Source organism: Hypanus sabinus, chromosome 5, assembly GCF_030144855.1.
Source record: "Hypanus sabinus isolate sHypSab1 chromosome 5, sHypSab1.hap1, whole genome shotgun sequence".
Classification (NCBI taxonomy): domain Eukaryota; kingdom Metazoa; phylum Chordata; class Chondrichthyes; order Myliobatiformes; family Dasyatidae; genus Hypanus; species Hypanus sabinus.
In genome coordinates, this window is record NC_082710.1 from 64,251,043 (window position 1) to 64,278,012 (window position 26,970).

Genomic DNA, 26,970 nt, shown 5'->3' on the forward strand with positions numbered 1-26,970 from the left:
CTCTTGGCCCTCTCCAACGCCAACACATTCTTTCTTAGATATGTGGTCCAAAATTGTTCACAATACTTGAAATGCAATCAGACTAATGCCTTATAAAGCCTTAGCAATACATCCTTGCTTTTATGTTTTGGTCCTCTTAAAATTAATGCAAGCATTGCATTAATCTTCTTTTTTACAACCAACTCAACTTACACGCTAACCTTAGAGAATCCTGTATTGGGACTCCGAGTCCCTTTGTACCTCTGATTTCTGAATTTTCTCCCCATTTAAAAAATAGTCTGTTCCTTTATTCCTTCTACCAAAGTGCATGACTGTACACTTCCCTACGCTACTGCCATTTGTCACTACTTTGCCCATTCTCCTGTTCTTATTCCTATTTTTCACCCATTGTCCTTTAGTCTTTTTGCAGGCTCCTTGCTTCCTCAACGCTACTTGGCCCATCACCTATCTTTGTATTATCCACAAACTTGTCCACAAAGCCATTGATTCTGTCATCCAAATCATTAACGTATAACTCGAAAATGAGCAGATCCGACACTGACCCTTCCTCCTGGGCAATTTTTCATTGATGTTTAGATGGTCATTTCTTTTTTTGGCCTGCACCATTCTACTAGTTTGATGTTTAGCCATTCTCTTTGAATTAAGCTTAGCTCATTGACATTAACTCAGTGTGCAAAATGGTTTCTTCATATACTGTATCAGATCTACAATTCCAGGTTGATAATTCTACATTGTGTAATTCAGTCATGTGTGTAGATTTCTGATGATTTAATTGGACTCTTTCCTTCTTGCTTTCTTCCAGTTTCGGAAAAAGGAAATGATAAAGATGGAAATAGCTTCATTATTGTTCAGCTGAGATAAAGGAATTCTACAAAGATTGAGCCCAACACTACTTTATTTGCAGTATCTTGATTATAGCAGCTAGTGAGGGAACCTGTGCTGTTCATCAATTTAAAAAAAAATGCTGAAATGGATGCTTTCACTGTAAAGCAACATTCAGTTTTTGATTACAATGAAACAGTTAATCCAGGTTTATGAGTAATCTTTGCACAGTATAGAAAAGAAAACATTGTTAGAAATTCATAATTTATACATGTAAACAGAAATTATGCAAGCTAAAGGTATATAAAATTATGATGGATATAGATAGGGTATGTGCAAGCAGGCTTTTTCCACTGAGGCTAGGGGAGAAAAAAAAACAGAGGACATGGGTTAAGGGTAAAGGGGAAAAAGTTTAAAGGGAACATTAGGGGGAGCTTTTTCACACAGAGAATGGTGGGAGTGTGGAATGAGTTGCCAGATGAAGTGGTAAGTGAAGGCTCAGTTTCAACATTTAAGAAAAACTTGGACAGGTACATGGATGAGAGGTGTATCGAGGGATATGGTCCAGGTGCGGGTCAGTGGGACTAGGGAGAAAAATGGTTCGGCATAGCAAAGAAGGGCCAAAAGGCCTGTTTCTGTGCTGTAATGTTCTATGGTTCTAATTCTTGAAGATAGAACCCTTACTCTAACTTACCTTTACTTTCCAGCCCATTCTCTGCTTCTTGAACTATCAAGATTTCATCTTTCCTCTCCAAATGAGAGCAACATATACTGATTGTTTCCACAGTCCCATGGATGAAAGAAAAATAGAGGGTTATGGGGTAGTGTGAGTTTAGCACTTATTTTAAAAGGATTATATGGGTTCTATGGTTCGATTATTGTAACCATATGGGTAGCAGGGTGGAGATACTTCTCTACCAAAGGAGGTATAAAGCGCTCCTTCCTTCCACTAGCTTGGAGGTCACCCTTGGGTAAGGTGCAGCACCTGCTTAGCCATCCCCAATCAGGGTCACATGAAGCCATGGGAGCAGATGATGGATGGTCGTATGAGCAGGAATGCATAACACAAGTTCTGATCATGCGATTACTGGCACCAGGCAAACAATTTCTGAAGTGTACTGATAATGGCTGGGGTCACTCATCTTGTAAAGACACTGCTCAGAAGAAGGCAATGGCAAACTACTTCTGTAGAAAAATTTGCCAAGAGCAATCATGGCCATGGAAAGACCATGGTTGCCCACGTCATATTACATGGCATATAACAACCAAACAATTGTAACCATGCTGAGGCTATGTGCTTTAAAGGGATTGGGGGGGGGGGGGGAAAGGGGAGGAGGGGTGGCATTACTGGTCAGGGATACTATTACAGCTGCAGAAAAGGTGGGTAATGTAGCAGGATCCCCTTTTGAGTCAGTATGGGTGGAAGTCAGGAACAGGAAGGGAGGAGTTACTCTACTGGGGGTATTCTATAGGCCCCCTGGTAGCAGCAGAGATACCGAGGAGCAGATTGGGAGGCAGATTTTGGAAAGGTGCAAAAATAACAGGGTTGTTATCATGGGTGACTTTAACTTTCCTAATATTGATTGGCACTTGATTAGTTCCAAGGGTTTAGATGGGTCAGAGTTTGTTAAGTGTGTCCAGGATGGATTCCTGTCACAGTATGTTGACAGACTGACTAGGGGGAATGCCATATTTAATCTAGTATTAGTTAACGAACTGGGTCAGGTCATAGATCTCTCAGTGGGTGAGCATCTAGGGGACAGTGACCACCACTCCCTGGCCTTTAGCATTATTATGGAAAAGGATAGAATCAGAGAGGATAGGAAAATTTTTAATTGGGGAAGGGCAAATTATGAGGCTATAAGGTTAGAACTTGCAGGTGTAAATTGGGATGATGTTTTTTGCAGGGAAATGTACTATAGACATGTGGTCGATGTTTAAGGATCTCTTGCAGGATGTTAGGGATAATTCTGTCCCGGTGAGGAAGATAAAGAATGGTAGGGTGAAGGAACCATGGGTGACAAGTGAAGTGGAAAATCTCGTCAGGCGGAAGAAGACAGCATACATGGGGTTTAGGAAGCAAGGATCAGATGGGTCTATTGAGGAATATAGGGTAGCAAGAAAGGAGCTTAAGAAGGGGCTGAGAAGAACAAGAAGGGGGCATGAGATGGCCTCAGCGAGTAGGGTAAAGGAAAACCCCAAGGCATTCTTCAATTATGTGAAGAACAAAAGGATGACAGGAGTGAAGGTAGGACCGATTAGAGATAAAAGTGGAAAGATGTACCTGGAGGCTGTGGAAGTGAGCAAGGTCCTCAATGAATACTTCTTTTCAGTATTCACCACTGAGAGGGAACTTGATGACGGTGAGGACAATATGAGTGAGGTTGATGTTCTGGAGCATGTTGATATTAAGAGAGAGGAGGTGTTAGAGATGTTAAAATACATTAGGACGGATAAGTCCCCGGGGCCTGATGGATTATTCCCCAGGCTGCTCCATGAGGCAAGGGAAGAGATTGCTGAACCTCTGGCTAGGATCTTAATATCCTTGTTGTCCATGGGAATGGTACCGGAGGATTGGAGCAAGGCGAATGTTGTCCCCTTGTTCGAAAAAGGTAGAAGGTAATTATAGACCAGTGAGCCTTACGTCTGTGGTGGGAAAGCTGTTGGAAAAGATTCTTAGAGATAGTATCTATGGGCATTTAGAGAATCATGGTCTATCAGGGACAGTCAGCATGGTTTTGTGAAGGGCAGATCGTGCCTAACAAGCCTGATAGAGTTCTTTGAGGAGGTGACCAGGCATATAGATGAGGGTAGTGCAGTGGATGTGATCTACATGGATTTTAGTAAGGCATTTGACAAGGTTCCACACTGTAGGCTTATTCAGAAAGTCAGAAGGCAAGGGATCCAGAGAAGTTTGTCCAGGTGGATTCAGAATTGGCTTGCCTGTAGAAGGCAGAGAGCCGTGGCGGAGGGAGTACATTCACATTGGAGGGTTGTGACTAGTGGTGTCCCACAAGGATCTGTTCTGGGACCTCTACTTTTTGTGATTTTTATTAACGACCTGGATGTGGGGTTAGAAGGGTGGGTTGGCAAGTTTGCAGAAGACACAAAGGTTAGTGGTGTTGTAGATAGTGTAGAGGATTGTCAAAGATTGCAGAGAGACATTGATAGGATGCTGAAGTGGGCTGAGAAGTGGCAGATGGAGTTCAACATGGAGAAGTGTGAGGTGTTACGCTTTGGAAGACAAACTCCAAGGCAGAGTATAATGTAAATGGCAGGATACTTGGTAGTGTGGAGGAGCAGAGTGATCTGGGGGTACATGTCCACAGATCCCTGAAAGTTGCCTCACAGGTAGATAGGGTAGTTAAGAAAGCTTATGGGGTGTTAGCTTTCATAAGTCGAGGGATAGAGTTTAAGAGACGCGATGTAATGATGCAGCTCTATAAAACTCTAGTTAGGCCACATTTGGAGTACTCTGTCCAGTTCTGGTTGCCTCACTATAGGAAGGATGTGGAAGCTTTGGAAAGGGTACAGAGGAGATTTACCAGGATGCTGCCTGGCTTAGAGAGCATGGATTATGATCAGAGATTAAGGGAGCTAGGGCTTTACTCTTTGGAGAGGAGGAGGATGAGAGGAGACATGATAGAGGTGTACAAGATATTAAGAGGAATAGACAGAGTGGACAGCCAGCACCTCTTCCCCAGGGCACCACTGCTCAGTACAAGAGAACATGGCTTTAGGTGAGGCGAGAAGTTCAAGGGGGAATATTAGAGGAAGGTTTTTCACTCAGAGTGGTTGGTGCGTGGAATGCACTGCTTGAGTCAGTGGTGGAGGCAGATACACTAGTGAAGTTTAAGAGACTACTAGACAGGAATATGGAGGAATTTAAGGTGGGGGGTTATATGGGAGGCAGGGTTTGATGGTTGGCACAACATTGTTCTACATTCTCCCCTTTAACACTGTGAATTGATTTCCCCCCACCCTGGATTTCTCTTTCCCCACATTTAGCTTCTAAACTGGAGGGTATGGTATTTCAAATTCAACCATGTGCTACAATGTAGGAGATTCAGAAAATAAATCTTGCAACTGAAAAGTGTGCGATGATCCAGTTTTCCTAAAACTACTGTTTTGTAGAGGACACCCCAATGTAATTCTTTCTTGTCTTGGAGAATTATCAAGTAAATCTTACAGACTTTTTTGTACTCCAGGAGGTTTTGCTAAAGTAAAGCTGGCTTCTCACAAACTGACAAGGGAAAAGGTTGCTATAAAGATAATGGACAAAGAATCACTTGGGGTAAGTTTGTAGAAGGTTGATCAAACATATTGTGGTTAAAGCCTGAAAGCCTGATATTCATTGTTTCAAAATTTTGAATCAATTAACACTATGTACTTATTTTACTTAGAATTTTTTTTTCATTTTTATCTTAAAAGAGTTAGGCTGGATTCAAGATAAGTCAATTAATTGTGTGTTCCCTTGATTGATAGGAAGACCTGCCTCGTGTTCAAACAGAAATTGAAGCAATGAAGAATTTGAGTCACCAACACATTTGTCGTTTGTATCATGTTATTGAGACTGCACATAAGATCTTCATCATTATGGAGGTAACCATCTACCTAAAGCAGGAGTTCCCAACCTGGGGTGCGACAAAGAGTGGCTTTTGTCCTAGAATGATGAGTCACGAGTCATCACTCAGCCAGCTGCCAATGTGCCTTGAGAAGTGGTAGTAACATTTGTACCAAGCACACTCCAGTCTCCCGCTGCCCAAGTTAGCGTTGAGGATTCTCATTAGTGTTACCTGGGAAGTTACACCTCAGAGTTGAGGAGTCTCATCATTGTTAGCTAGAAGGTTACATCTCAGAGTTAAAAATCATCTCATAATGCCAAAATCTTTATATATCCCAAATCAACCATCAAGTAACGACTTCACGTTAAAACCAAACCCACAGACAGTAGGTAAATTATTCAATTTTAAAATTTAAAAAAGCCGCATTTTGATTAAAAAGCAGCTGAAGTCATTCATTCATATTTGTCTCAATGCATTAAAGAAGTTTTTGAACTTCAAAGGTTTTTTTCTCTTAAAAGGTTTTTTTCTTGAATCATTGATAATTTTGAATTATGTTAGTTGAGGAGGTATCATGGTTAGCACTGAGGATTTTGAATCGTGTGATGGGAGTTCATATTTCCTGTAATCATTGGAAATAGGTGTGTAAATTCAATAGAGAGTAGTCTAATAATTCATGTTGCGTCCCCGTAGCATTTCTACCTGACGATTTATCTTGGCTTAACCGCAGATAATATCGTTATATAATATTCGAAAGCGTATTTCTCATGATACTTTGCTATAGGCGTGTCTGGTTGAGTAAAGTGGTCATCCCTGACTTAGTCAGATAGTTCTTCTCATACTAGCTCATATTTTTCCCTTCATTAACCCTTCATCATGTCAAAAAGAAGGAAATGGAATGATGACTATGTGTGCTTTGGTTTCACTTGCACAACAGGAAATAATGTCTTGCAAAAAACCCTGTGCATTCTTTGTAGCGTTGTGTTATCCAACTTAAATCTGAAGCCATCCAACTTCAAAAGCACTTCAAGAACAAGCATGGCGGAGCTGATGTTGAAGGACATGATGTTGGGTCATTGAAAATCAAAAGAGCTCGTTTTGATTCCCAAGGAACTCTTCCAAAATTAGGTTTTGTTTCTGTTGAAAAACCACTACTTCTTGCTTCATACCAAGTGGCATATAAAGTGGCCAAATCCAAGAAGCCCCATACAATTGCGAAAGATCTCATCAAGCCGTGTGCACTGAAAATGGCAACAATTATCCTGGGCAAGGAAGCAAGAAAAAAATTCAAACAGGTGGCCCTATCAAATAATGTCATTCACAACCGAATCAGCGATTAGAGTGACGGTATTTTGGATCAAGTCATCTCGGATGTCAGAGCTAGTCCTCTTAAAATCTCAGTTGGATGAGTCAACTGATGTCTCCAGTTGTAGTCAACTCATCATATTAGTGAGGTATGTCAATGATGGTGCTGTGAAGGAAGATTTTCTGTTTTGTAAAGATCTGAAAACAAACACAACCGCAAAGGGTGTGATGCAGCTGGTGAAAAACGTCTTTGCCAAACATGATTTAGATATCAAAGTCATTGGTTCTGTGTGCACTGATGGGGCACCTGCAATGCTTGGAAATAAATCTGGCTTTTCTGCATTGATGAAAAAGGAGATTCCAGACTTGCAAATTACCAATTGTTTTCTTCATCAGCATGCTTTGGCATCAAAAACATTGCTTTCAAATTTGAAGAAAGTCATTGATACTTGTGTGAAGATCATCAACTGGATTGGGGGCGTGCTTTGAACCATCGCATCTTCAAATCATTTTGTGGGGATCTGGGAAGTGAACATTCAGTTTTGCTTTTCCACACAGAAGTCCGTTGGTTGTCACGAGGAAAGGCTTTAACCCGCTTCTTTGAACTGCGGGAAGAAATCAAAGTTTTTCTAGAGGAGCATGAATGTGATCTGGTTGGGGCAATGTAATCACAGGAATTTGCCCAAATGCTGGCTTACTTAGCGGACATTTTCACTCGTATGAATGACCTGAGTGTTTCTTTTCAAGGAAAAGGGATAAACATATTGAAGGCTTGTGAAAAGTTGAATGCCTTCAAAGAACAGTTACGTCTTTGGCGTCGAAGGATGGAAAGAGGCAGTCTCTCAAATTTTCCTTCATTAGAAGAGATGGTTTATGATGCTGGATCCATAACTCCTACTGTGCATGAAGAAATTGTGGCTCATTTAGAAATGCTGTCAGAATCGTTTGATGGATATTTTGCTGCTGGAGATCTGAAGATTTCAGAAGAATGGATCATGAGTCCATATTCCTACAATTTGGAGAAAATGTCAGATGATGAAGAGCTGAAGGAAGATCTTATTGATTTGTGGACAAATCGAGCTCTTGAAATGCAATTTGAAAGCAAGGCTTTGGAGGAGTTTTGGTGTGCAGCACTGGATATGTTCCCAAGACTTGGTGAAAAGCACTCTGTGTCCTCACTCCATTTGCAACAACATACTTGTGTGAACCTGGATTCAGTTCTCTTTTGTCAGTCAAGACAAAATCTAGGAATCACCTGAATCCACAGGCAGACCTGCGGATTGCAGTCAGCAAGGAAGTTCCGCATTTTGACCAAATCATGAATGAGAAGCAGGAGCAAAGAAGTCATTCAATTTTATGTTCACAATTGGGATTGATTTTACTGTTTACAATTTTTTCTGACTAAATTAGAATCTAATTGCTCAGTTTATATTTGCATTGTATGCGCTGAATTAAAAGCTTATTTTTTTAAGTTCAATTTGTTCGCCTGCAGTATCGTATGTGGTTCAATCTGTGGTTCAAAAATTAGAAATTAGACTTCTTCATCGTCAAATGTAATATTACTTTTGTAGGGGGTGCGAACATTAATCAAACATTTCCTAGGGGTGTGGGGCATAGAAAAGGTTGGGAACCACTGAATTAAAGTAACTGAAACTGCATGCATGTAGTTTCAACTCAAATCTTTGCTTTAAGTTAGATTTATTGATGGAAATGTTAAAAAATTGATGTGATTTGAGTTCCATTCCTTTCCTAGATGAATGGGGAATAAACATTTGCTTTGAAGTTCAAATGAAATTTATTATCAAGTTGCATACACGTTAACATATACTACTTGGAGACTCATTTTCTTGCAGACATTTCCAGGAAACATAAATACAATAGAATATATGAAAAACCTTGCATAAGCAAAGACTGACAAACAAGTAATGTGCAAAGAAAGACAGATGTTATATTTTTTTAAAAACTGAGAATGTATGTTGTAAAAAAAGTCCTTAAACGTGAGTCTAGATTGTAGTAAAGATGTGGTCAGTGAAATTATTCATGCTGGTTACAAACAAAAAAAAGTGGAAAAAATGCAGTTCCTTCATCTTTTCCTAGCATGTCCTTGTTTATTGACTTCCTAATTCTCTTAACTAACCCTAGTTTGCATTTCCAATTTCTACATTTGATATCTGTGTGTATCTGTCCTGGCAAAATTAATTTTGGGATGAAAATTGTACTAATATATTTAGTAGAAAACAATTCAAAGTATTCAAGTGTATTCAGATTGTTGGGATCGGTGAGTTTATGCAAGGGATGCATTTCTGCTGAAGCCTGATCAGAAGAGTGGCGCAGTTTAGTTTGGCACCACCAGTGAAGCTATAGTGCAGGTTTTGAACCAAACTTAGTAATTTACCATTCCTTCAGATTTTAATTATCGCAAGTCATTTTCCTTGTCTTTGCCTGTGATGCTTAATGTCTCACTTTCTGAATGAGATTTAACATTGAATTTAAATTATTTAACTTGTGCCTTTAAAGTTTTGACTGGCTAGAATTTATTCTTTAATCAAATCCATTAAATATCTGAAACTGTAGAATGTAGAGTCCTCTATATTTGAAATTTGATTGCACTGAATTCAATGGAAGCAGTTAGTAAGGAATATGTTGCATGAATCAGTTTTTAACCTCATATCCCATTGAAGATACAGACAGGATTCCCTGCAGAGGTTGCCCTTTTTTTCAAATTTGATATTCAATGCCTAAGTTATTGCTTAACAATGCCTATGTATAGTTGAAACCATAACAAATATCACTTCATTTGCTGTAGATCAGTTTAATAAATTGACAGCCTGGCTTCCTCAAAATATTCTTTATTATTATTGTAAGGAATAACATGTATCCCATGTCACACTTTTTTCATCATAACACCAGGCTAAATGACTGAATTTTGGCTTCCATCTTGAAACTGTAAATTTTTAATAATTTTCATTTGTGCCTTCAAGTTCGGACATAACTTCATTCTTTTTTCTGTTATCTCCAACTCATGCATTCTTCTGATTCTGGCTTTGTTTATTCCTGATTTTAATCACTCAGCATTGATGTATGTTCCTTCAGCTGCCTTCACCTCTTAAATACCTTTTTAAATTTTTATGAACCTTAACCACTCTTCCAAAAAGCTCTTTTATCTCTTTTATGTGTCATAATATCACTTTAATTGGCTTGTCAAGTTTTGTTCGATAACATTCCCTGTGAAGTACCTTCTCTGTTAAAGATATTGCTCAAATGTAAATTATTCCTTTGCCTGAGGCAAGTCCAGTTTATCACAGAGCACATGTTATAATAGCCTGCTGGCAGTTACATTTGTAACCGCTTGAATTTAACAGGTTCCTCACTAGGAGATGGGCAAATGGCAAGTGCATATAGTTGATTACTTTCTTAACAGTCACCTGCAAATCCAGCTGCTTTCTGGTGTAATGCTGAACCTTCCTATAGCTTCTCAGACCTGTAGAATTTCCTGATCCATGCATCAAAGGCTAGGTAATGACACTGGAAATCAGATGAGCTGATGAATTTGGACTATTGAATGGAGGCACACTCATGCTTTCTGTTTACTTGACTGTCCCATCCTTTATCCCAAGTGTCCAGACCTGATCCTAGGCTATCATAGGCCTGATCTCAAGAGTCCTGCTCTGCTAGATTATTTTTTCCCCCATTATTCTCTGAGCCATTTGACCTCACCAATTACAAGTGAACTATGAGTGGTTCTTCACTGCAATCAAGACTGTTTGGGGCAGAGCCAATCACAAATGGTCAGAAAGGCTTTGGTAATAAGCTGGGAATCTAATCCTATTCTCTGATTGCTCATAGGAGCATGTTGGAGGGAATTGCATTATCCTGATGGCATTAATCTGGTGATCTGGAATGATCACTACTCATCAGATGACCTTGCCACAGACATTTGTAAGAATCAAGCTGCAAAATCATGCTTCTAGAGCATTAATAATTGCATACTTTTAAAAACACAATCTTTGTGCTCAACATTCTTTCACCTTATTCCAGTACTGCCCTGGTGGAGAATTGTTCGACTACATTATTGCAAAAGACCGTTTATCAGAAGAGGAAGCTCGAATTTTTTTCCGACAGATTGTATCGGCTGTAGCTTACGTTCACAGCCAGGGCTATGCTCATCGAGATCTTAAACCGGTACGTATTTATAAGTTACCTTATAAATCACCAATAATCAAATTGATTGAAGTTAATACATCAAGTTTCTTATAAGGAAAGCTGCAATGCTAGCAGTTGTGTTTCGAAGTACTAATGGACAGAAGGTCAACTATGTACTGTGAAAGGAGAATTGTGCATGGCTAAATATGATTCACCTGACTGAAGGTGTAAGATGAAGGTTGTGTTAGTGCAACAATCAGACAGTTTTTGTAATAATCAGAAAGCAAAAAACTGCAGACATTGAGAAAGTGAAGTAAACACAAAAGCGCTATTAATACTCAGCAGGTCAGGTAGCATCTGTAGAGGGAGCAATATCTGAAACACCAATATAGAAGACTGAAGGGGTACTGTGGAACAGGACGGCTTTGTCAACAGACTTGACGTGTTGAGAATTTCTAGCATTTTCTGTTTTTACAACAAAATTAGAATTTCTGATATCATTTTTTCAGCATGGTGGGATTGGAACTCAGGCTAATGGGTTACAGCTCCAGCTCCACAATGATTATTTCTTTAATGATCATTTACTCAGGTGCACACAAGCACATTGGAAGAAATTGCACACTACTGAATAGAGGCATATTGCTGACATTAGACACTAATTCACTTTGAGAACATGATGCAATGTTTACCAATGTCTTGATCCACTAAAATCCTTGAGTTACCTTATAGGATCAAGTCATTTCATCGTCACTTTCAATTTTATCTTATTTAATTAACTAAAATGTAAATACCCTAGCTGTCATGGTGATACTTAACCATGTTTCTCAGTTGGCTCTGGATAATCATTCTAATAGTTTAACTGCTGTCCTTGTTAGTTCCTGAAAGGTTGAGTGTCATATTAACTTGAATACACTGTGGCATAATTATTTTTTCATCACCTTTCATCCTCATTTTCAGGTCAGATACACATGCAGTTTTCATGCTGATGTTTAAAATACCTTTTAGAATATACTTTTAGTATTAAAATGGACATCTCTGTAGTAAATTAACTGACCAGTGTAAATCTCAACAATACATACTTCAATATAATAGAATTTGATAGTGAATTTAAGAAAGAGCAGGGGAAATTTAGGCTCAAGGTTTAAACCAAATCATTTAGTTTACGAACAACAGTAATCATTTTTAAAATGACTTTTCTACTATTCCTTTCTGGCCTCTTTTTAAAGTGGTGAAAATGACGATTATAGTTTGTCCATTCATGTTGCAATATTATGTGTATTCATTCACCTTGATCATTGACATTCCTTGCGAAACATCCTTTGCAGACACAATTGATGGTTACAGCGATGTTGTTCCCTACATTTTAGGGTAAGAGATTTAACTGTGTTTGCAACAAGGGAAAAGATCCAGTTGTTGTTAGGAGCAACAGTATTTGGAAGGAAAAGATGGTCCTAGTGAGGAAATGCCTAGAATTGGAATTCTTAAATAAATTAAGTTGCTGGGCTTATTAACCAAACTTTGCAAGCTGGCACTAGGCAAACTGAACAGGAAATGTAACAGCTAAAGGATTTTGCAGGAGGGAGGGAGATGGTGTGGAATGATTCTCTCATGAAGTATTTCCTGTAGAATTGGGACAGGAAGGAATTGCAGCTGCATCAACAAGCCTGACCTGAATAAGATAGATTGCTAAAAGGTTAAATAGGGTTGTGTGATGTGGAGAAATAACTGAACTATTTGTCAGTAGACTCTTCATGGAACTTAGTGTGACCCAGGTTAATTGAGCCCAAAATTGTAATGTTAGAAAGTTCTACCTGCAGAAGGATGAAAATGAGGTTTACTGATTTTTTTAAAATAAAAACACTATGTGGGGGGGGGGGCGGGCTGGACACAGGAGGGACAAGGAGAGAAATGCAGCATTGATTAGAAGCTGAAGACATGAACTGGTAAGAGTGGAATTAGTAGTGAGTATCTTTACCCTACTAACTTGAAATCCTCAGGAGGAAATCCCTGGAGGAGAGATAATAGCAATAAACAATTTATTGAAGCTACAGCTATAAAACGCAGCAGTTTTAACGAGACAATATCGGCAGAGACCAGTGTCCAAAATCCCTACGGTGTAGTTGTGAATTAGTTCTGCAAAATCATACCAAGGCATTTGGTCAAGTTTTGTACAAGTTTGTGAATTGACTTGCTGTGGATGATCAACTATTTTATCCAACGAACCAAGATGGCCAGCCACCCAGATAAGAACCAGCACAGGAAGGAAATGTGTAATGACGCAGAAGATTTAATACAGTTGGATGTATAAGATATTTTCATTCGAAGAATCTGAATTTGATTTTCTGCAAAAACTGATTATTTTTGTACAGACTTTGATAAGTTACTGAATGAAATTTTGTTTAACAGTTGTGATGTTGTGAAAGGAGTTAAACTGTATATATAGAATTTTTGAAATTGAATTTAAACTTGTAGATATACTGCCTGGAACTAAAACTGAAGTTAACTATAATACTTGAGAATAGGAATTATATTTGGTTTTCTAACTAACTAGGGATAAGTAAAAAGAGAAGTTTAGTCTGTAAACTTTTAAATACGGAATAACACTAGATCCAATTAGTTTGAGAAATTGGAGTAACAAAGGTTAGTCTAATGAATATCACTGATGCTAACTAAACAGTTATTTGGCTTTTGTTGATATCTAAGATTTGGAATGTAGCCAAGTCACTTTTATTGTCATTTCAACCATAACTACTAGTAAAAATGAGACAGTGTTTTTTCAAGACCATGGTGTTACATGACACAGTACAAAATCTAGACTGAACTACGTAAAAAACTACACTAGACTACAGACCTACCCAGGACTGTATAAAGTGCACAAAACAGTGCAGGCATTACAATAAATAATAAACAGGACAATAGGGCAGTAAGATGTCAGTGAACAGAATGCTTGAATTTTGAATTGTTCTTGCACATGTAGATATTTTGTACATATTGTTTTTTCCTTATAAACAAAACCTTATTTCCAGAAATGTGTGGTTTCTATTCACTGCCTCCTTCTGATACCTGAATTCTCCTGATGGCCTATTAGTACCAAGTATAATTTGATTTTCTCTAAAGAGTGCAACGACTAGTCACACACGATAAGACTGGTGCTACACAGGTGTTACATTAGTCAAACAAAGATAGAACTATGGAACATTACAGAACAGTACAGGCCCTTCAGCCCTCCATGTTGTGCCGACCCATATAATCCTTAAAGAAAGTACTAAACCCACACTACCCCATAACCCTCTATTTTTCTTTCATCCATGTGCCTGTCCAAGAGGCTCTTAAGTACTTCTAATGTTTTAGCCTCCACCACCATCCCTAGCAAGTCATTCCAGACACTCACAACCCGCTGTGAAAAATAAATAAATAAATAGATGGATGGATAGATAAATAAATAAATAGCTTTTTATATATATATATAAAAACACAACAAAAAAAACACTTACCCCTGATGTCTCCCCTAAACTTCCCTCCCTTAATTTTGTACGTATGCCCTCTGCTATTGGTGCCCTGGGAAACTGGTACTGACCATCCACCTTATCTATGCCTTTCATAATCTTGTAGACCTCTATTAAGTCCCCTCTCATTCTTCTACACTCCAAAGAGAAAAGTCCCAGCTCTGCTAACCTAAGATAAGCAAATAACTTTAGAGTTAGAACAAATGATGCACAGTAGCATAGTGATTAGCACAAGGCTTTACCGTATCAACAACCCAGGTTCAGCTCCCGCTGGTTCCTGTAAGAAGTTTGCATGTTCTCTGTGTGGGTTTCCTCCGGGTGCTCTGGTTTCCTCCTTACAGTCCAAAGATGTCCCGGTTGGCAGGTTAATTGGTCATTGTAAATCATCCCATGTTTAAACTAGGATTAAATTGAGGGATTGCTGGGTGACACGGATCAAAGAGCTAAATGGCTCTATTCCCTGCTGTATCTCAATAAATTATAATTACTGTGCAATTCACACGTTTGGAAAACTTCAGGCAAAAAGCAGAAAACGATCTTTTGTTAAAATATCACTTTTATATAGCTTGTTTCATTTCTTATAAGTGTTTTTGAAGTACATAGTGCTAAAACTAGCTACAGACACAATATAGCTAGGTTACAAAAGATCCAAGTTACAAAACTTTTTGAAAAGGTATGTAAGTCAAACAATGAGATGCAAATAACTTGTTGGAAGGAGATGCCAACAGATGTGAGCAGGCCGTATAAATTTTTTTGAAGGCAAAAATGTAGAAGAGAAAAGAATTTCAAGAATTCGGCAGCAAATTCAGGCTGCAAGTGGGGCATAAAGTGATGAGGAAAGGTGATGTGGTCTATGTTTCTTTTGATTAAGTGTTGTGATACGCAAAGATTAAGTCTGCAAATATACAGTACCTGCAATAACTGGAGATTTTAAAATATTGGAGAAAACAGAACTCCAAACTGAAAAGCAATGGACTTTCTTTGCAATGTATTTGCTAATTTTCTGCAACAGTATGTTCTTAAACCAACATAAAAGACTATCTTTAATTTTCAACAAATTATGAATCAGGAAAAAATTGGTAAATAATTGTTTTTTTAGAAAATGGTTCTTGAGAAGAAAGCAACAAGGTTTGACAGGGAAAGTTGTTAAAGGGGAACCTACAGGTGCAATGTATCTATATTTCCAAAAGGCATTTAACAATGTGTCACAAGAGGCTTTTGCATAAGTTAAGAGTCCAAGGTATTGGAAAAAGTGTTTTAGCTTGTATTGAAAACAGATTGTCAGATTGAAAATAGTGGAAACAAGTTTGCCATTTACAGGCTGGATGTAGCCCAATTGGCCCTCTGTTCTTTAATATTCACAGTAATGACCTGAAAGATTCAAAGTTTGCCAATGGTACAAAAAGGGTGGATGAGCATGTTATAATGACTACATTGTAATTCTGCAATAGGATATAGATTTGTGTGATTGGACATAAATTGGATTAGTTCTATTTTCTATTAAGATTGTGAAGTTGACAGGAATACAGAGCCTAGCTGCTATTCTGTCTCTTTAAACTAGGGACACCAAAACTAGTATATTTTGCTTCACTCACAAGCAATAGAACTCTCATAATATTGTCAAACTCACAGTGCTTATTTTTTGTGTATGTTAGGACCCTGGTTATCATTTGGGTAATTTTGACTTTGGAAGAAGTAGGATTTTGCCAAGGCATGAACAATGTAGGTGATGTCTCTTAAAAGTTTTTGCAAATATTTAAGTAATGAGGGTAGTCAAAAATAACTAAGTTGAATTCCTAAACCACTTAAAGACTATTGATCTGGAATTGTTTTCTGGACAGAAAACTCAAATGGATTGCCAGCAGACTGCTTGTCAACAGTTATATTATGGGTGCCTCTTTTTTTCTCTTTTGACATCTTAACTTTGCCACTTTGAAATAGGAATATGAAAGCAGAACATTTCTAGAATAACGTGGTACCTATGTGAAATGTAGCAAAATGTAGTAACTTAAAATCAATTTGATGGGACAGTGATTTGCAACAGTAGAACATGTAGCTGTAACAAAGCATTCTACTTTACATGTTTTAGATGAACAGAGTTTTCTGATTCTAAAAGCTAATCCTTGATGTAAGATAAACATTTCAATTTCTGTATTTGTGACATTATCTAGTATTCTTGAACATAGGAAAATCTACTAATTGATGAAGATCATAATTTGAAGCTGATTGATTTTGGCCTGTGTGCAAAGCCCAAGGTATGTAGAATCTTTTATAGTTCTAAACATTCATCATTTATTTTTCTAAGGCAGCTGATGTATTTCTTCCTGTCAATATAAGGACTTTTTTTTACCTACTATCCCTTTTCCTTTGCTTCTCTGTGCACAGTTGACCTGCTGAAAGTGTCTCAGAATATCAAAGGCACTTCAATAAATTACACAACTATAGCATTTTCTGCCTGCCTGCCATATATGTTCACACTATGGGAGAAATTCTCTTGGTTTCATCAATGTGTTCCTGGTACGCAGATTAATGTTCTTACCTGTGTGTAATGAAGGATCCATCATCTGAAGCCAATTAGCATTTTCACTTTCTACAGATACCACATGCCCTGCTGAGACTTTCCATTATTTTGTTTTTATATTGCTTACCTTCTTGTTTTGCTGTACTATAAAGAATCCACGTCGGGGAGTAAAGTAACAATAGAGAATAAAATTAAGGAAATGTGTATTGAATTGTATGAAGATTTGAAGAATATGTTTTGTTGGGGCGGATGCAGACATTAACTTACAGATTCTCTTTGCTGTAGGGTGGTTTGAATTACCAGTTAACAACTTGCTGTGGTAGCCCTGCCTATGCAGCTCCTGAACTCATTCAAGGCAAAGCTTATATTGGTTCTGAGGTAAGTTATGCATTTTATTAGTGTATTTTTTATTTAAGTACTATAATTTTAGGTAGTATTTTATTCCAGTCTTTCCTCATACTGGTTATCCTTTTGCTCCTTTAGTGCGTTCTTTGATGTATTCCATTCTCTCCCAGAAATCTCTATTGGATGCTCAGTCATGGCAGAAGTTCAATGTAGTGTAAAATCTTCCAGTCAATGAATGATAATTTTTAATTTGTTTTAAGTCCTGCTTTCTGTCTTTTCTTCCAAAAACATGTCTTTGTTTTCCAATGATGTGCAAGGTAGCAAACTAAAAATACTCTTATTTAAGAACACGAGAAAATAGAAGCAGCAACAATTCACTCATCTCCTCTAACCTTCATTTTCAAAAATTTGTCGTACTTTTTAAAAATAAGCCTTCACAACCACAATGGTTAGGATATTTTAGATTTGTCAACCACTGCGAGGAAAAACCTGCATATCTTAGTTTTAAGTGATTGCCTTCTAATCCTTAAATGGTGTCTCCTTGTTTCAAGTGGAAGTGAGAAGAAGTTTTTAAAAAAAATCTTTGGACCTCTTAATGTTTCATCTATAGTCACACAATAATACAAATTTAAGATGAGGTTATTCTGTCCCTTGGGGATGCTCTGCCATTCAATAAGGTCATGGCTGATCTAACAATTCTTCAATTCTTATTCCATGTTTCATCTGCTTCTTTATTAACAATCTATCTTGCTCTCTCTTTAAAATATTGAAAGCTGTTTCTTCCATAACCCTCCGAGGAAGATAGTTACAAAGTCTCATGCTATTCAGAACAAAAACCACCTCTGTATCCTAAATTGCAAGCACTTTATTTTTATGATCCCGCCCCAGTTCGAGATTCTGTCTCAAGTGGAAACATCCTATCCACACCCACCTTGTCAAGATTCCTCAGAATCTTCTATTTTCTCAGGTTCTCTTTCACCCTCTAGCTCGTGAGATCTAGAAAGAAGATGCTTTTTTAAAAAAATCATTATTATTAGGTGTGGCAAGGATGATGTAATTTCATGAAGGAAAAATAACAAGTGGATTTATGGATTTTCAAAAGCCATTTGGTAGGGCAATATATTAGCTTGTTAGAATTAAAATTATTTTTTAATATTGATTCAGGGATAAACTAGCTACTTTCAAGATGGCAAACACCTATTCATTGATGCTACAAAATTAATCCTGGGTACTTAGCTATTCACACTTAACATCTCCTTCATATAAGTCATAATATAACTAAATTAGTTAATGATACCAAGTCAGCTAGAAAAGTTAGGTTTGAGGAAGGTGCAATAAACTATAGATTAAGCAAGTGGACAGCAAAGTACCAAATGGAGCATAATGTGAGGGTTTGCACTAGGTAGGTGAATTAATAACCACATTTAAGTTGTTCAAAGCAAATAAATATTGGTAAAAATACACAAAATGCTGGAGGAACTCAGCAATTCAGGCAGCATCTGTGGAAGGGAATAAATAGTCAACATTTTGGCTCAAAACCTTATTATTTGAGATTTTAATATGATATCTGGAATGGTAAAAGTGAAGTCTGGGCTCTTTTGTTAAGCATGTCACATGTTCCTCAGTAGTATTGAGGGAAATTGATTTGAAAAATGAATGTTCAAATGATCTGATGAAGTTTTCTTATTTGAATGAAGCTAGTAAATGATGATATTACACGATATTATGATTACTGTACCTGTGTCACAGTTATGATGTCTGAAAGTTTAAGATGAAGAAGATGCTCTCAATAATTTCCCTTTTTCAATTTAAAAAAAATCAGGCAGATATCTGGAGCATGGGGATCCTCTTGTATGCACTTCTTTGTGGATTTCTCCCATTTGATGATGATAATATGGTGACTCTATACAGAAAAATAATGGTAAATTCTTTACCTTGAATTATTTGTACATTTTGCATAAGCACATCCCTGCCTTCTCTTTATTCTAGCCAGTGCAATAAACTAGATCTTTTGGGCTGCTCAACAACATGTCAATTGATCTTCTGTAAATGACAGAACAGAATTATAGTAGAATTTGGACCAACTTGAACAATTTGTGCAAATTAAAGATCTGTTCTATAATCCACACAATTTCATAACTTAAAAAAAATAGTTGTATGAACGCAAGTGAGTGAGAAATTATCCAATAGATAAAGGGAACAATTCAAGAATGTGCTTAAAAGCTCCTAAGAAGGGAGGGGGTGGTCGGGGGTAAGAAACTACAACATCCTCACTAACTCAATCCTCCCTGCCCATATTGAGAACCTAGAGTCTGTTTAAGAGTTCATTGAAGCCCTGAATTTCCTACATAAGGAAACTCCATAAACTACTCATCTGGTATGTCAGGATAGCATAGCAGTTAATGTAATGCAATTACAGTGACCCAGATTCAATTCCATTGTTGGCTGTAAGAAGTTCAAACATTCTCCCTGTGACTGTACAGATTTCCTCCAGGTGCTCCAGTTCCCTCCCATGTTCCAAAGCTGTATGAGTTAGTAGTTAATTGGTCACATAAGTGTAATCGGGTGGCATGGGCTCTTTGTGCTGCATTTCTAAATAATAATCTGCCTGCTCTATCAGGTAGTGGGGTTTCCCATATTTGGCCTCACTATCACTGAGGTGCACAAATTCAGAGGGGGATCAGGTCACTCTCAATCCCAAAGATAACCTACCAAGAAAGTTGTTAACTCTGATAAAGGATGTTCAAGAATAAGGTGTAAGCAACTAATAGGCACTTTATCCATGCAAGAAATTGTATAATGAAGGTGAAGTGCAGGGAATTGCATAAGATTTTGTTCTTTAAGATGTTTTTAGAATGTTAATTGAAAATACATAACACTTCTAAGAAGATTTGGATTTTAATTGATAACTTCCTTTTAGAATTGAGAATCAGTTGAAAATTGAATCCAAAAATACAAACACAGGAAATTAGTCTTGTACTTGTTTGTACTGTATGCAAAACTATTTGTTTTTGGTATAGGAGCAAATATATCTCAATGAATAAGCATGCAGTACAAATGTCATATTCTTTCCATTCTTAATCCTTAATTTTTTTTAGGCCTTATCTAATACCCAACAGCTTCAATATTATTGATTTGCAGTCTACCAGTTTAATCATGCCTTCACTCCTTCAATCCTTCAATTTCTTGAACTTTTAATGTATATGACTCAAGTTTTTGCACTGTAGTTTCTTATCTCAGATTTATTATCATCTGATTCCTTTAAAGCACACAACAGAAAAGATTTTTACCATTGTGCCTTCAGCTGGATAACTTATTCCTTTTGGCATATTGAACCTTTGGATGTTTGAGGAATATTGAACATACTTAAAACAAACATTTCAACTTACTTTTTTTTTTGCAGAGGGGAAAATATAACATACCCAAATGGCTCTCGCCTGCAAGTGTACTGATTTTGAATCAAATGTTGCAGGTAGAATTCTATTGCATGAACTTCTTGAAATCTGTTTTGAAGTGTTTTAAGAAACTTGAAAAGTGTGCAATTTAATTTCCTCTAAGGTGTTATATTTATTGTGTTTAATTACATGTATGTCTTGATAGGATTAGCAGTGGGCACTTTTAAATTACTCAATACTGTATATTTTAAATGCTGCAAATATTCTTTACCATCAGCAAAATTTATCTCTTCAACAAAAATGACTTTAGAGCTTCCCAAATGGGTATGTAAGGGTATAGGCTCTGTATGGTAGCCCAGATATAAAGATACCTGTAAAAACACCAAAACTCGGAGACTGCCATTTGGCAAATATAGCCTCTGCAATACAACGGTCATGTCAGAAAATCAACATTCATGAGAATCAGCATCAATCCAAAATACTGATACATTTTACATTTTTGTTTTCTTTTAAAAATAGAATTTAATCTAAAAATGGGTAACTTAATTCTTTTCCTAGGTGTATTCTACAGTTATTTAATTAAGTTATATTCAATAACAATGTAGTGTAAAACAATAATGGACCACTTTTCCTGATTTATATGTAGATATTATACAGCTATGAAGATCAGGCAGTACTCTAGCAAAAAAGGAGAGAAAAGTGACCACCTTGTTCTTGGGATTATTGCTATTTAGATTGTCCTATTTCTAGTTGGAATTTTGGTACAGCACTGTTTAAATATCCCACTTGCTATGAAACTAAGATACTGAAGTGTATCAAAGCACCTTTGGGCACCTGATTCTATAGATTGTTCTAATACCTTTTGAATTTTAAAAAAAGGCCAAAGATCAAGATCAAAGACTGGTGCAGAGCCAACAACCTGTCTATTAATGTGAACAAAACAAAAGAGATGGTTGTTGACTTCAGGAGGGCGCGGAACGACCACTCCCTGCTGAACATTGATGGCTCCTCGGTAAAGATCGTTAAGAGCACTAAATTTCTTGGTGTTCACCTGGCAGAGCATCTCACCTGGTCCCTCAACACCAGCTCCATAGCAAAGAAAGCCCAGCAGCGTCTCTACTTCCTGCGAAGGCTGAGGAAAGTCCATCTCCCACCCCCCACCCCCCCCATCCTCATCACATTCTACAGGGGTTGTATTGAAAGTATCCTGAGCAGCTGCATCACTGCCTGGTTCAGAAATTGCACCATCTGGGATTGCAAGACCCTGCAGCGGATAGTGAGGTCAGCTGAGAAGATCATCGGGGTCCCTCTTCCCTCCATCATGGACATTTACACTACATGCAAATCCGCAAAGGAAACAGCATTATGAAGGACCCCATGCACCCCTCATACAATCTTTTCTCCCTCCTGCCATCTGGGAAAAGGCTCTGAAGCATTCGGGCTCTCATGACCAAACTATGTAACAGTTTCTTCCCCCAAGCTATCAGACTCCTCAATACCCAGAGCCTGGTCAGACACCTTGCCCTATTGTCCTGTTTATTGTAAATGCCTGCACTGTTCTTGTGCACTTTACACAGTCCTGTGTAGGTCTGAGGTCTAGCGTAGCTTTCTCCGTGTTGTTTTTTTTTACGTAGTTCAGTGTATTTTTTGTGCTGTGTCATGTAACACCATGGTCCTGAAAAACGTTATCTCATTTTTACTATGTATTATACCAGCAGTTATGGTCAAAATGACAATGAAAGTGGCTTGACTTGACTTGATCTTTGAAATTTATTTGAATTTGATTCTACAGATGTTTTGTTTTTTGACAGCAGAGATGTTTTAATATTAGAATAATCCACAGATTTATTATGATACTTGACCCTACATAATTTTAACGTTGTTTAGTCATCTTGCTTTGCTATTTCATCAAGTGAAGGAAATCTTTACTTCAATTGTATTTAAGAACACAAACATGAGGAAATCTACAGATGCTGGAAATTCAAACAACACACGCAAAATGCTGGTGGAACGCAGCAGGCCAGGCAGCATCTGTAGGGTGAAGTATAGTCGACATTTCGAGCCAAGACTACTTTTCTATAGGAAGAAGTACAGTTAATGTTTCAGGCCGAGTCTACTTCTCTATAGGAAGAAGTGCAGTCGACGTTTTGGGCCAAGACCTTTCTCTATAGGAAGTACAGTCAACATTTCGGGCCAAGACCCTTCTCTGTAGGAAGTACAGTCGATGTTTCGGTCCGAGACCCTTCTGTACTTCTCCCTATAGATGCTGCCTGGCTTGCTGCATTCCACCAGCATTTTGTGTGTGTTCCTTCAATTGTATTTCGTTGTTTACCAAGACAGTAGATCAGAATCTCTTGGGCTGAGGAAAATCATGAATAAATGACATTTTGTTAGACTTCTGTTCTTCAAATGATTGGTAATTCACAATTTTAGTTTATGAATTTCATGAATTTATAAGGATTAGGAATTAATTTTAGGGCATTGAGCCTACTGCAGTGTTCAGTGAGTTCATGGGTGCTCTGATCTTCAGCGACGACGTACCCCATTTATCTACCTGATCCAAAAGCCTTGATTTTACCCTTTTTCACATCCTTAAAAATATTTAAGTTCTCAGTATCCACAGCTGACTTTGGTTTAGAGTTCCAAAGATTCTTAGCTTTTGAGAGAAGAAAATGCTTCATCATGATTTTTAAGTAAATGGCCTCTTGCAGTGAATAATCACTTAGTCACTACTAATTGCAGACTCTCTAACCACCAAAAACGCCCTGGTACCATCTACCCTGTCAGTTCTTCTTGTGTTATATTACGAATCTTATGCTGTATTGGGGTTCATTCAGAAAAGGTTGAAAATCTTCATAGATGGTGTGTTTGGAGCAATATTACAAGTTGTAGATATGAGGCATTGAAGTGGGGGAGAAACATTCATGTCAAAAGCACTTCAAATTTGAAATACACATATATGTTATAATGAAATGTAGTAACCATCCTGATTTAATTCCCAAAACATCCCAAGTTGTAAATCATTTTGCACTTGCTTCGGGGAAAATAATCCAGGATAATTGAAATTTGGGTTGGGGGGGGAGTCAGAGTTACACAGTATAGAAACAGGCCCTTCGGCTCAACTAGACCATGCCAATTAAGATACCCCATCCACCCTGGTCCCATTTGTCAGCATTTGGCCCATTTAAAATCTTTCCAATCTATGTACCAGTCCAACTGTCTTAGAAGTCATTATTGTAGCTTCTTCCGTCACTTCCTCTGGAAGCTCGTTCCACATTAATATCACCCTTCGTGTTTATATATTTTTAAAAAATGTTTCCCCTCTCACTTTAAATCTGTTTGCTCTACTTGTTGATTCCCCAGCACTGGGGGTGGAGGGGCGGGGGAAGACTGGTGTATTCAGCCTATCGATGCTCCCATTGATTTTATGCACATCTATAAGATCACCTCTGGAGTCCCTAAGGCAATGCCACATTGAGTTCAATGCTGATTGGCAATTGTTGCGATGCCACTGGAGCCGAACTGTATTGGTCTTTGCCGTTACTCTGGATTCATCAGCTACATGGGGGTAGGGGGAGCATGCCGCATGGGCAACAGCTTGCTCTCCATATCATACTGCCTGGCTTGTGTATGGTATGTGTACCAACACGTAGACCACTAGGTGGCAACATCAATGATAGACCCTGACTAACAACCGACCTCTATTTATAAGATCACTACTGTCTTATGCTACGAATTATGTCCTAACCTGCCTAACCTTCTCTATAACTCAGTCCCTCAAATTCTGGTAACATCCTTGTAATTATTTTCTGCATTCCTTCCAGTTTAATAGCATCTTTCTTACAGTAGTGTGACCAAAATTGAACACAGTATTCCACCTTTGACCTCAGCAACGTCCTATACAACTGCACCAACACCATCTAACTTTAATACTCATGGCCATGTCATACATGGGTTGACAGGAATATGGAGAAATTTAAGGTGGAGGGGTTATATGGGAGCAACTCACACAAAATGCTGGTGGAACACAGCAGGCCAGGCAGCATCTAAAGGAAGAAGCACTGTCAACGTTTTGGGCCCGAAACGTCGATAGTGTTTCTTCCTATAGATGCTGCCTGGCCTGCTGCGTTCCACCAGCATTTTGTGTGTGTTGCTTGAATTTCCAGCATCTGCAGATTTCCTCGTGTTTGGGTTATATGGGAGGCAGGGTTTAAGGCTCGGCACAACATTGTGGACCAAAGGCGCTGTACTATTCTATGTTCTATAAAAAAGCTGCCTTCACTGACCAGCCTACCAGTGAATCCACATTCAGCGAATTATGTACTTGTACTCCAAAGTCCCTCTGTTCTATGACATTCCTCAGGATTCTGCCATTCACTGTGAAAATCCTATCTGGTTTAATTTTCCAAAGTGCAATACCTCACATGTATCTGAATTAAACTCCATTTGCCTATGTTGGCCTACATATTCAGTTGATCAAGATTGTCCCCCTCCCTTAATTGTTTGATAACCTTCATTATCAACTATCCCAACCGTTGTCATATCATCTGCAAACTTACTAACCATGATTTGTACATTCTCATACAAATACCGTAAATTCCAGACTATAAGCCGCTACTTTTTTCCCCACGCTTTGAACACTGCGGCCTATACTATGGTGCGGCTAATGCATGTTTTTTTGTTCATGCCGCCAAAAACATTTTGCCTCGTAACAGTAGACCAATAAAATTGATGAGTAGTTCACAGAGGTCCAATAAAATTGTACGATAAATCAAGCGCACTTTCACAATTAAATTATTGTAAATCAGTCATTTGTACTCACCCTCATCAACATGGAAAACACTTGAAGAAAAGCATATGATGCAGCTTTTAAGTTAAAGGTGATCAATCTGGCGGTTGAAGAAGGAAATCGAGCTGCCGCACATAATATTGGCATAAATGAATCGATGTTGAGACGGTGGAGACGCCAGCGTGAAGAACTGAGTCAATGCAAAAAGACGACAAAAGCTTTCAGAGGTAATCATAGCAGATGGCCCAAACTTGAAAACTTTCTTGAAGACTGGGTTAACACACAGAGAGCAGGCGGCCGCGGTGTTTCCACCATGCAGATCAGACTGAAGGCTAAAGCAATCGCCGCCAAAATGAAAATCGAAGATTTTAGAGGTGGGCCATCGTGGTGTTTTAGATTTATGAGACGAAAAGGCCTGTCCGTCAGGGTACGCACGACTCTGTGTCAGCAGCTCCCTCCCGACCACGAGGAAAAGCTTGCTAACTTCCACACATTCACTCAAACAAAGATAGCGGAGAATTCCATCGGGCCAGATGATATCATAAATATGGATGAAGTACCTTTGACGTTTGACCTGCCTCTCACTTGGACTGTTAATAAAAAAGGTGACTCGTCCATCACACTGAAAAGAAGTGGCCATGAGAGAACTCATTTTACTTGTGTTCTGAGCTGCACAGCATCCGGACTAAAGCTTCCACCGATGGTGATTTTTTAAGTGGCTGACAATGAAAGTTCAGTGAAAGCTGCCATCAAGAGTACAAACTCAATTCCAGCTGTGATTCCTGGGGGCACCACGAAGTAATTGCAGCCACTGGACATCAGCGTGAACCGGGCATTTAAAGTGGCGCTGCGCGTTGAGGCTTGGATGACGAGCGGTGAGAAATCCTTTACCAAAACAGGACGCATGCGAAGAGCATCTTTAACTCAAGTCTGCCAGTGGATCCTAAATGCGTGGAGCCGTGTCACAACATTCACCATCACCAGCGGGTTTCGAAAGGCTGGACTGCTGCGTGATGAAGAGGACCGCGTGCGCTCAAGTGAGAGCGACAACGAAGAGACTGAAGTGAGTGACGAGATCCTGAGGTTTTATTCAATTCGGACACTGAAGAAGAGGACTTTGATGGTTTTAGTGCGCAGGAGGAAGATGAAGAAGGCGATCAATAACTTTTCCTAGTAGACTGCAGTATATATATATTTTTTACCAGTCGTTAGGAGATATTGGAATGTTGTTCGTGCACTGTTCAGTAAAAAAGTATACGCAACGTAATTTGTGTGTTACCAATACGTATGTATATTTAAAAGTAGCTGTGTTACAGGCACTGTTCGAAAAAAAGCATTTGCAATATATATTTGTTTATGTTACCATACGGATTTAATTAAAAGTTAAAAAATCCTCACGTGTAATATCTTTCTGTGTAAATATCTCATATTACAACGTGGGACACCTGCGGCTTAAATTCAGGTGTGGCCTGTACAAGTACAAAATTGATTTTCTTTCTAAAATTAGAGCGTGCGGCTTTTAATCAGGTGCGCTCTGTAGCCCGGAATCTACGGTAGTTGATATTCATGATTTAAAAAAAAA

At 38.3% G+C, this 26,970-nt stretch overlaps 1 protein-coding gene across 1 annotated transcript in view; it reads left to right on the top strand.

The window, feature by feature from the left end:
- Positions 1-26,970, top strand: part of melk (maternal embryonic leucine zipper kinase) — an 87,763-nt gene that overhangs the window by 22,477 nt on the left and 38,316 nt on the right. The window contains exons 3-9 of the mRNA XM_059969113.1: positions 5,031-5,116; positions 5,308-5,424; positions 10,728-10,871; positions 16,525-16,593; positions 17,145-17,237; positions 19,027-19,125; positions 20,608-20,676. Of these exons, the coding sequence (XP_059825096.1) occupies positions 5,031-5,116; positions 5,308-5,424; positions 10,728-10,871; positions 16,525-16,593; positions 17,145-17,237; positions 19,027-19,125; positions 20,608-20,676 (677 nt within the window). The remainder of the gene's footprint in view (positions 1-5,030; positions 5,117-5,307; positions 5,425-10,727; positions 10,872-16,524; positions 16,594-17,144; positions 17,238-19,026; positions 19,126-20,607; positions 20,677-26,970) is intronic.